At 42.0% G+C, this 12295-nt stretch overlaps 1 protein-coding gene across 4 annotated transcripts in view; it reads right to left on the bottom strand.

The window, feature by feature from the left end:
* Positions 1–12295, bottom strand: part of PIR (pirin) — a 100999-nt gene that overhangs the window by 13237 nt on the left and 75467 nt on the right. For 3 of the 4 annotated variants that reach the window (XM_065412386.1, XM_065412395.1, XM_065412410.1), the window contains exon 7: positions 2452–2496. In XM_065412386.1, coding sequence (XP_065268458.1) covers positions 2452–2496 — 45 coding nt within the window. Of the gene's footprint in view, positions 1–1619; positions 1726–2451; positions 2497–12295 lie in introns of all 4 variants that reach the window. The other variant, XM_065412403.1, reaches the window with a different exon arrangement.

The following is a 12295-nucleotide window of genomic DNA, read 5'->3' as shown; positions in this document are numbered from 1 at the left end:
CATTATAGTATTTTCAGAGTGTGACTATCTCAGCTACTGTTTATGTATTCCCCAATGGGTTTATTTCTTTTTTTCTGGAGCTAAGAATTAAAAGAGTCCGCAATTTCTAGTATTATAAGGTATATTACCCAAACCAACAGAATGAAAATATTCAGTTGGAATCACCACATGACATGCAATCAAACTTTATACTGCTATCAAGTCTTATTCTTTTTCTTTTGGTTGCCAATATAGAACAAGGTTGTGACTTGCCCTAAGCACACCTGCAAAAGGGAGTGGGGAGGTGATGTAAGACACTCCTGCACACCCCTGCATGAGCAACACATCTGGAAGGTTACAACACAGGGGATAGCTGTCTCCATGACGCTATTCCCCTTTTTGCACATGTGGGCAAGAGCATGGAATGGGAGGGTCCTTGACTCCATACACACATTGCACCAGCCAACGTAGCTGAGCTGGCACACAGGGGGAAGTAATCTGTGCCTGAGGGCTGACATGAATACCTCCCCTTGTCCCCTGAGCAAGAGGGGCAGCCAGGAACCAGATTGGGACACTCATTCAATCTGGCTCCTGGTCTGCTCCTGGCGCAGTGTAACTATGTGCTGCCCCTTGCATAGGCCTGGGGAAAAGCCAAAAGTTAGCCTACTGTTAACAGTTATACTCATCATAAGCACATCGCAAAACAGCATCAGAGGGCGTATTTAAGAGGTCAGTGTTGTATGAGAAGGGGAATGTCCACCTCCACATGCCAGAAGACTGGTCTGGAGACAGAAAAGACAGGAGAGTGTGCCCAGCCTGAAATGCTGACCAGACCTCAGAAATGCTGAGAATAGTCTAGAACAGGCTGTGTCTCAGGACTGTTAGTTACGTTGCAAAGATCTGTAACTCTACAGTGCTTACCTAAAAGTGATTGTGGTTAAGAAATTCCTTTGCTAAGCCTGTCTCCCTTGCTTGCCTGCTATGTTGTCTCTGAAAGAAGGTCAGCGTGCCCACAGCAAGGTGGAACTCTGAGGCACTGTGAATAAGCAACTGGGGGCTTGGAAGGGTTGAGGCAGTGATTTGGTGGTTTATTGTGGCCGGGTTGTAGAGCCCCATGTCCCAGGGAAGGGTGTCAGGCAAAGGTTCTTCACCCAAGAATGTGCCTTAGAGATCCAGAGCTAGGAACAGTGACCTGCTCTTCCCAGACCAAGTTGGCCTAGAAGCATATGGGATCCAGCAGCTGGAACCACTCACAAAAGATTGAAGGAGAGAGGGCCCACTTATGGGAGGCAGCATGGCTCACTGGACAGACCAGTGGGCTAGGACTCAGGAAACCTGGGTTCTCTTCCTAGCTCTACCATTAGCTTGCAAAATGACCTTGGGCAAGTCACATCAGCTCTCCGTGCCTCAGTTTCCCCATTTGTAAAATGCTTCAAAAGCTACTAATGAAAACTACTATATAAGAGCTAGAGATTATTATCAACTGTCTAGTCTTTGTTTAAAAAAAAAATTAAAGAGATGGAATGTTACACTAGTCATATTCCTTGATTTGCTCGAGACAATGTCTATGTCATTTTGCTATAAAGCCCATTTTAATGAGCACAGCATACAAGTTGCCTTATATGGGTGGATGCCTGCACCTGTGTGAAGCCCCATGAGGACTCTGTGAAGGCATAGGAGTCGGCCTACATAGAACAGCTTGCCAGACAGGGGCCATAGTCAGTTTTATTACGTTGTCAAACAGATCTGAAAAAAATATATTGAAAATTTATAATCTCTTAATGTAAATGTGTTCTTTGGGCTACTTTTTATTAAAACCTGATAGTATAAATTGCACGTGTATTGATACCCAGTGGAAGTGCATAGTATAAACGATTGCACTAACACAGGGGTGGCCAACCTGAGCCTGAGAAGGAGCCAGAATTTACCAATGTACAATGTCAGCAGCCCACCATCAGCTCCCCCACCCCGCTCCCAGCACCTCCCACCCACCAGCAGCCCCGCCAATCAGCACCTCCCCCTCCCTCCCTGCACCTCCCGATCAGCTGTTTTGTGGCATGCAGGAGGCTCAGGGGAGGGAGGGAGGAGCAAGGTCACGGCAGGCTCAGGGGAGGGGGCAGGAAGGGGTGGAGTGGGCATAGGGCCTGTGGCAGAGCCAGGGGTTGAGCAGTGAGCACCCCGGCACATTGGAAAATTGGTGCCTGTAGCTCCAGCCCTGGAGGCGGTGCCTATAAAAGGAGCCGCATATTAACGTCTGAAAAGCCGCATGTGGCTCTGGAGCCAGAGGTTGGCCACCCCTGCACTAACAGATCACTGTGCTAAACCACATACCTTTGTTATTTTTGATTTTTTAAGTACGGGATCTAAATTATTTGTAGGTCTGATCTTCCTTTTTTCCTGTAGAACAGTAATTTTTAATAAGTTAAATCCTCCCTATCAACAACTGAAATAAGAGTTTAATGGGAAACTTACCAACATACAGATTGCCAGACAGCATGTAAATAAAAGATGTCCATCCTGAAATATAATCAAGCAATATTAAAGGTTAGCATACATAATGTTAATATACTCATATTTAACACTGCATGGAATTATACTGATACTGTATGCTCCGTTCTCCATGATACGCTCCACAGTGGCTCTCATAATTATATACCATAGATTTATTCCTGTTTAACGGGACACCAGCAATTTAAAAGCTCACATTTTCATCTGAAAATTTTGTATCTAATATCATTATAAGTAATACCTAAGATTACTATAACTGGAAACAATTAGATATTTTTTCCTATTGTTTCATTTTGTGCGGTCACTTTTACTATTTCCCCTGTATAGTTATGTAGTTTCTCTTGTTATTTGTGTGGAACTTTAGCACAGAAAGAGGGCAGAAAGGTCACTGAAAATAACCAGGAAAACCTGTTCAAAAACAAAAAATAGGTGGAAGTTCTCCAAGATGATACATTTTGGAAAAATTTCCCATGTGTCCCTTACGGGGCACATTTTTATCCTCCATGTTGATTTAGGCTTCTGTAAATTGTTTCAGAGTGGTAGCCGTGTTAGTTTGTATCAGCAAAAACAACGAGGAGTCCTTGTGGCACCTTAGATTTGTTAGTCTCTAAGGTGGCACAAGGACTCCTCATTGTTTTTGTAAAATTGTTGTTTGCAGTGGCGTTGTAGTCATGTTGGTCCCAGGATATTAGAGAGACGAGGTGGGTGAGGGACAATATCTTTTACTGGATCAACTTCTGTTGGTGAGAGAGACAAGCTTTTGAGCCACACAGAACTCTTCTTCAGGCAGAATAAAAGATGTTACCTCACTCCACCTTGTCTGTATAAAACTGAGCAGTTTTAAGATTTGTGGGTAGCACAAAGAATTCGGCACACCACAGTACTTTATATACACTCTGGATTTATTTTTTTCTTCCTCTTATATACAATCTGAGAGACTCCATCCTTGTAGAAATGTTTTAAATAGCTTTACTACATGACCAGACAGGCCACTGACTAATTACGGAATTCACAAAATAGCCCCTCCGGATCTTTTACTTCATCTGATTGTAAACATTTTAACTGCATGTCCCTTTTCCCCAAATTGAAATTAGGTCTTCTAAACTTTCCTGCCAGTGCCCTCAGATTTTTAGGCATTTTTGCCTGTCTTAAATCATTTTCAGTACGTCTGTTCTCCACCTTTTGTTTTGGCTGCATAAAGTCTCTGAGAAAATACCACAAATTCCATGCAAATCTCCTTGGAGGGAAAAGCACTTAAATCTGCCTTCTTTTTTCTTTCATAAGAGATATTTATTGATTTCCTTTCCTGGCTCTGAAATTTAAATTCCAGAATCGTATCCACTTTTATTACTTTCCTCACAGTAATTCTGTATTAGCCTCAGAGCTTTCTCAGTTTTTTCTATCCTTGTACTGGGAGAATCAGGCAATCTGTTAAGTTTTCCAAAAGAAAACGCCCCCCCTCCACCAATTTTTCTTGTAAAAATCCCAATCAGGGCTGGCTCCAGGCACCAGCACAGGAAGCAGGTGCTTGGGGCAGTCAATGGAAAGGGGCGGCACATCCGGGGTCCTCGGCGGCAATTCGGCGGCGGGTCCCTCCGTCCCTCTCGGAGGGAAGGACCGGCCGCCGAATTGCCACCGAAGAATGAAGCGGCGCGGTAGAGCTGCCGCTGAAGTACCGCCGATCGCGGCTTTTTTTTTTTCTCCTTCGCTTGGGGCGGCAAAAAAGCTGGAGCCGCCTCTGATCCCAATGAATAAATACACTTACATCACCTCTCTCTCTCTCAAATGTGTACTGTGCAAAAAGCTGTTTGGTACAGTGGTTAAGGCAGGTGACAGAGTCAAAAGACCAAGGTTCTAGTCCTGGTTTTGCCACTAACTTGCTGTATGACCTTGGGTAAGTTACTTCACTGCTTTATGCCTCAGTTTCCCTATTTTGTAAAGTACTTGGAAATCCAAAAGTGGTATAGACAAGCTATTATGATGTAGTTCTCATCTATGCTGGAGATTTGTGATAGCTGTAAGAAAGCATAGTCTAAGTACATGCCCCTCTGAAATACTTTCTGGATTTTCCTTCCAAGTCTTTATTTTTTTCCCCTAAATTTAAAGAACACATCTAATAGTACTTGCATGTCAACTACCACAGAGAATAACTGTAACAATCTACATCCTCCCAACTCTCTGGGCATGAGGCCCAGAACATGCAGATAGTTGGGCCCTATTTATCAGTCTGTCATTAGCCTGGAAAAACATGATATATAAACTTTTGTTGTAAGGTCACCAGCTTTCTCCATAAATAGAAACATATGGAAAGATGGGTTAAGCATAGAGTCTTGAGACCCTTAGAGAACAGGTAGCTGCAACACAGCACTTAGGTAGCATTATTATAATCCTATTGTTTCAGGAAGGTGTTTAATTTTGTTTCATTCTGCCAATATACTCTCTCCCTGCACTATGTTACCAGGCTTAAAAGTTCTGCTAAAACTTCTACTGCCCCAGTCCTTTTCCCAGTAAACTCAATATAAGTTTTATTATTGATTTCACTGGAAACATGGGCAGGCCAAAAGACTCACTTATTATTAGAATAAAAATGAGCAAGATGACATAAGACACCATAATGGAGTTTCTCTGATAGTGACTGTATTTATCTGGGAAACAGCAACATAGTGTATAACATTCTGGATATTTGGGGCTTTAAATTCTCCATTTCTACACTAAGCTTAGGGACACAGTGTACTTTCAGATTTGCAATATGCTGCTCTTGTAGCTCAAAATAATCCACTGGTGAATTTGTACGCGTACGTCCATCTTCACAGCTGAAGACAGCATTTGACCCTATGTTTAAGTTGCAAAACATCATCATGTCATTGTGCTGGTGGTCCACTCACACTGCCAGTTTAGATCAGGCTGTCCCCAGGCCCAACCTCCACATCCTCTATTCAACTTTGCAATCTTTGTAGGGGAAGGTGGCACCAGCTTGTCAAGTGAAGAGTCAGTCTGAGTTTGCAAGATCAGTTGTATCAATGGGAAGATCATTTCAAGACACTCCTCAGCAGTCCACCACCTACTGTGCATCTTCTGACTGAAACGGGGCAGGAAGTTCCGGTACAGCCACCTTTTTTCAACCAACAAGAGACCTGGATCACAGTCCATAAGTTGAAATGTGGGAAGCCACAAGGGGTTTGTAATGTCATCCCTGAATTGCTGAAGACAGGTGAGAGTATTGTTGTACTATGGCTGCACAGGCTCTTCCAGACCATCTGGTGCACTGATATCATCCAAGATGAGTGGAAGAACAGACTTATTCTGCCTCTTTTCAGAAAAGGACAATAAGGACGAATTTAGCAACCCTAGAGGTATGACGCTGTTGTTGTTATCATCCATGTTAATGTTTCAAATCAATGATACACTTCATGGCAGAGACCGGGATATTTAGTGTGGCTCTGGACCTGATCGTTCCACTGTCAACCAGATCTTTCCCTTGAGACAGCTTTTTAAGAAGCTGGCTGGATTTAATAAGCTGTGCACAGTACTGTTTATAGACTTCCATCAGGCCTTGGATTCAGTGCAATGAGCAAGCTTGTGAAAGCCATGAGGTGACTTGGCATCTCTGGGAAGATAGTGTCATTGATTGAAGAGCTCTACAATGGAACAGAAAGCTGTGTTCGAGTTTGGGAAGGCTGCATTGAGTCACCTTCATTGTTCAATATCAGCACTGACTGGCTGATGGATAAGCTCGAGGAGACAGTAGGCATTGAGAAGAACACCATTTTCCTTTGAGACCTCAAATATACCGATGAAATTGTCTTGTTGGCTCAGTTTGGTGAATCACTACAGCTGATGGTTGATCTGCTTGGGCAAGAAGCAGAGTGCACTGGTCTGGTTATCAATCCAGACCAAATTAAGTCCCTGGCCATTACCATCAAGCAGCCTCCAGCTCCAGATTACAACCAGCCAAGTATTAACCTGTGTGTTTATGACACTGAGGAGGTGGCAACTGCCAAATACATGGGCAGTATCATAGACAGTTCTGGAGGAGGCTCAAAAAATGCAGACACTTATATAGCAGCAGCCACCACCATGTTCCGGGCCCTTCAGCGGCCTCTGTTTGGGCTGTCATGACATTGAACTTGCTATGAGCTGCGGCTCTATAGGACTACAGTTACACCCGCTGTATTGGACAGCCACAAAACGTGGATGCTGAGGAAGGATGAAGAGTGGCAGATTGGTGGGTTTGATTCTCGCTATCTTTGACAGTTACTCCATACTAAGTGGCAGGACAAGATCAGCAATGACGATATCCATAGCCAAATCCACCAGCCACCTCTGTCAGCAGCTTTCTTGGCATAGTCTTATATTAGGATAGAGGCCTCCTGAATTAGGAAGTGTGTTTACCAACGAATGCTGCTACATGTCTGGCGATCATGTGTTCGCCAGAAATTTCAGTGGCATGATAAGATTGCTCATGGCAGACATAGCTAGAGATCAATCTGGGTGGTGCACGAACTGCAAGGAGGCTCTATCCTGTTGGGATCTGCTATGAGATGATGATGATGATGATCACAGACTGCAAAAACGGTAGATTTAAAATTAAATAGTGAAATCACTGTATATAAAACGTGGCTTGTTTTCCAACCCTACACAAACCCTATCTCACAATTTCACGATAGCCTTCTAAAATCCCTCTCACTCCATTCATTTCACTTCCCAACTGGGGCATCTTTTCAGCAGAAGACTTAAAAAGACTCTGGATTTTCAGAAATTCTCTCAACTGTTATTCTAGCACTGGTGCAGCTTACAGGTGCTGGCAACAGTGAGAGCGCAAGGGTAGATTAGCCACTAGCTTTCCCACCATTGGAAGACTGGCAGTGAATCTACACAAAGCAGCTTTTCTGAGCTGGAAAGCACTTCATGCTCATCCCAGTCCTCTCAAAAAAGCCGCAAATGACCATACCCAGTGTTGTCACAGACATTTTTAACTAATTTCTTCCCCTCCACAATTTTTTACTCTGAAGAACTGACTGGACTAATATAGTTGAGACACTAATACAATGTACGTGACATCACCATCCACCTGTCAAAGTGAATTCTGTGACATCGCTAGGGACTGGCACAGGAAAAAAAACAGTTATGAAGGAGAATATACATGTAAGTCAGTATTCAGCAGTGTGAGAAAAGAAATCAAGATAAACAAAATCCTCTTGTATCGATGTTTGGGTATATAAGGGAAATGTGCTTCAGCGTGACAAAGGCTCTCCAGGGTGCAATTGTGCAACTCTTTATTACATTTTTTAACTGTATTGTCTGTGGTGTTAGAAGCACTTTAACTAACTTTCTAATATCATGCCAGAAGATTAAATGTTATGACTATAATGTCCATGAAACATCTGTAGTATAAACCAAAAGTCTATTTTTGATGCTCTGGGTCTTCTTAATTCTCAAGTATCTTTCATCTCTTTTCTCTGTGCATTCCAAATCCCTAATTCCTTCCTTTTATCCATCCCCTTCTGTTCTTTCTATATCACTTTTTTTTTTTTAAATAAAATACACTGCTGGGAAAAGGGAGGGTGTATTTCAATATCCTTCTGTCTCCTTCAAGTCTCACATTTTTAAATGATAGAAAATGCATATTTGGGGAAACACTAATGACCTTTCAGAGTAACACATCTCCAGCCCAAGTTAGCTCCCACACCAAGGTCTGACTCTTCACTAACATTGCCCAAGAATATGGCTTACAACCGCTAAATCCATCAATCTACCTTCTCCTCCATGATAATGTATTTGCCCTGACTCTGTTCCACTTCTTCCATGCTTACCTTGCTAATCAGTTTTGGCTCCTATACTATCTGTTCCCCTGTTGTTTTCGGCCTATCAGCAATTCCTATTGAAGAGGTTCCCCCATCTGTATTGAGAGCTCTAGATCAGTTTAGTACTCTGTGTATGGTTTTACACCACTAAATTGCACTGCTTCCTCTCAAAAGTTTTACTCTTAGAGAGGCACTGTCAAGTTAAAAAAATTATTTTCTAATTTTCCTACTTATGTGACAAACAACAAGTGGAAGAACTTGACGTAACTATTTTACCTGCTACTGCTTGGTAATTTTGCATTTTTCTCACACTGGACACTGAAAATAAACTAGTCACTTTCACTTGCATGCAATTTTTGTCATTTTCACTTTCAAGTTTTCATGACTTCATTTCATGTTGTTATGTCTGGGTTACAGACAGAAAAGAGGAATGTATGGTTCAGAAAACTCTTCTCACTGGAATTAAAAATAGCCATGATAACATTTCCATGGGTTTTAGATTTTGTAAATAATAGTTTTTACAAAACCTTAAATTCGGGATAAAAATTTGACCTGGCACTATCCATTTAATAATATTTACCGCGTACATAGCCTACCATATTTTCAAAGCACTGTGCAAACCTTGACAAGCGTTCACATCATCCTTGTGAGGTGAGTGAATAATACTGGCTCTGATCCAGCACTCCCTGAAGTCAATGGAATGGCTGGGTGGGAAATGGTTTCTTCATCTTGTAAAGTTTGAGATTTTGAAATTTCTTCCCATCCCAGACCAGGACGAGAAGTCGAAATCTCAAAAATGTTTGTGACCTGATAATATGAAAAAACTTTGATTGGGTCAATCCAAACACTGTGTTTCAATAATTTCAAAACATTTCTGATTTTACTCTTTACATTTTTAAACCTTTTTGAAATATAAATAAGTGAGAATTTCAAAATGAAAAGTTCCAAAATAGGAAAATATTTTTTTCCATTTTTTTTCCACAGGGGGAGATTCATCAATGAACAGTTTCAGTTTTGATGAAGGAGCGTTTTCCACCAAAAAAACATTTTGTCAGAATATACTCAATGAGCTCTGCTCAACAGGAGACAGATCAGGCCCATTCTCCCCAATGTGTGGGCTGCATCCGCCCCAGTGAGGTGGAAGAGCAAACCCTCCATAGGAAGACAGTCCCATGGATCCCCAGCAAGTGATGCCATGGGGCTCCTGCCCCCACCACAAGGACCCAGTGGGAGGGAAGGACCGTAATCTCCCAAGGAGAGGTAAGAATAAGCAGGGAGGCCCGGATCCCGCCTAAGCACCTTGCAGGAGAAAGAAGAACCTATCTCAACGGGGGACAGACTGGGAAGGAACCACAAGAGGACAGAGAGCAGGTGAGGTCATATTGGCTCCTGCCACCATCCTCAGCAAGAGGATGGCCCTCAATGGGAGTTGTGCCTGCCTTTCTGTGGCAAGAACTGGCCTCAGTATTTCATAAAATGCCAAGCTGCACCTGCTATGCCGTTCTCCCACACAACTGATGCACAGCTCTGCACACAAGGGAAACCATGCTCCTGCACAAGTGTATAGCAAAAACATTTACTGAAGTGCTTCTCTCTCTCTCTCAGTCCACACCACCTACGGAGGTACATCATCATCATAAAAGCGACACACATATGACAAGTGTTTCAACGGTTACAATGCAAGATGAGCAACCCTCAGACAATAAGAAAAAAGGTACTGTGAAGTTGCAATATATAAAACAATTACAATGAGAATTCTTTTTGAAGAAATATCAAAGAAAAGAAATGAACCAGCCAAGACTTGCAAGTTGCTTTATTGGTAGGTTGTCTTTTTTGGGGTGAGCCATGGTATGCTGCCATAAACTGATTTCCTCCCTGTCCAGTGCACAGTATTAGATTTGACATTTTATACTGGAAATTTGGTAATATACAAGAGAGAGCGAAAAGCTTGATGAGAAGGCAATGCTCAATTTGATTATGCTTATCTACAGACGTGCTCTGAAACATCCATGTTGTAGCAGGCATGTAACTCAGTTTATAAAGGTGTTGAAAATAACTGGTTTTATAGCAAACAGAATACTGCTTAATTATGCACCACACCTTCACGCACACAGAAGGCTGGGTTACAGGCTTCAGTTCAGCAGTGCACTTAAGCATGGGCTTAAGTTCCATTAAGTGAATGAGACATAAGCAGGTATTTAAATACGTTACTAAATTGGACCCAGAGTCTCCTAATTATAGGGGCCATTCCACAGCCAGGGACTGCCACGCCTCCTCCCACACCTGATATGCCTCCAAGAAGGGGAGGGGTATCAGCTTTATGCACCTAGGAATCCCCGACACTGAGAGAAGCCCCAGCTGTCCTCTTAGCAACACAAAGAAGCATTATTGGAGGCCAAGTTCTGGGCGATTATGTGCAATAGAGTGAATACTGCCCTTAATGATTGACACAGTTTGATATATACTCACACACAAACAGAATGACTGCATGCTATATATATATATATATATATTGAGATAAGATGTCAGGCCAAACTTGTCACATTTACTATTTGTATGGTACCTGAGTAATGTATCTGATGAAATCTGTGACAAATGCATATACAGGTAATTTGTTTTTCTGTATGGGTAGCATGTTCCGAAATCCTGAGATCATCTCCTCCCCCCCACTCCCATAAATGTAAGACAGCGAACAACTCTACATTGTTTTACTAAAAGTAAAATCAATTTGTTATGCAAATACTTTACAACTGTTACAGTGATGAACAACGTTGAATTCTTTTTTCTCGAGCTAACAAGCAAAAATGTGTTGCAAATGTGAAAGAATTTAGTAATAATGGAGATTTTGCTAATTATGAGCCCAATCCTGCCAACCTTTACACATATGCGTAGCCCTACTGAAGTCGCTGGGACTGTTCATGAGAGTAAGGGTTACCACATGAAGGAGGGTTGCAGGATTGGGCCCTAGATTCTTTGCAAGTGACATAGAATGTAATGGTCAAATTTTTACTGACTTGATTCGGCTGCTATTGTAAAAATACTGTGCATAAACATCTGTTTTCTGAGAAAGCAAATTAACTGACCTGCTCCTTAACTCTTAGATGTGTCTAGTCTGAAGGGATTACTAAAATGACCAAAAATATATTGGAAATAGGGTGCATTAATAGCCACTATAGAATGAAGTAGATGTACATGAAAATCCCATATTGTTACACTGTTTCCATGTTCTTTACAGTAGATTTGGTGGGAAATCCTCCAAATTGTATTGGTATCTGCTATACAACAGAGTGTAATATATTAATTAACAAATCTACAAAGGCTATATTAAAACTGGAAATAGTGAGAGAACAATGTTTGAAATACCACAGCTAAACTGTGGGGCTCAAGTTGTCTGTGCTTTAATAATATTCCACCATTTGTCAAACTGGTTCTCCGCTATCAAATTAGTAAAATGGCTGATTCTTGAAGATATTTGAAGTGACTTCTCATGGGCCAATACAGACAGTTAACAAATTAACTTTAGGTTGTTTATTAGTTTGGTTTGGTTTTAATCTTCTTAATGTTTCCCAATTGAAGTGAATTTAGTGATGAGCCTATCCAATGACTGGGACTGGTGAGCACAGTCCACCAAAGTAATGGAAGGCCCACCCCCACCGTGAGGGAAGGGCCACTGAACCCAGCTATAAATTGGGATTTACAATCCCGGAGAGTGGAGGGCCTATTTATCCACAGACAAGGCATAGTACAGGCAACTGTGTGCAAATTCTCTCACCAATACCTTCAACCTTAATGCAGTGAAACCACTGTCAAGGGTAAGAGAGTAGTTTAGTCCTCTTGCTGCTGTACTTTGAAATCTCCCTATTGAGAACAGCAATAAAGATACTACAATGCCACCTGTGATGTGAACCCCTTTCCCCAAATCTGAGAGCACCAATCCTTTTACTCAAACTCACTAAAGAGGTGAGGGTGGTAATAATTTTTAGTCACTGCCAACTTGTGGATCC

Source organism: Emys orbicularis, chromosome 1 (assembly GCF_028017835.1).
Source record: "Emys orbicularis isolate rEmyOrb1 chromosome 1, rEmyOrb1.hap1, whole genome shotgun sequence".
NCBI classification, from domain to species: Eukaryota; Metazoa; Chordata; order Testudines; family Emydidae; genus Emys; species Emys orbicularis.
Note: the sequence above shows the minus strand (reverse complement) of the source record. Positions and strands in the feature narration are given on the sequence as shown.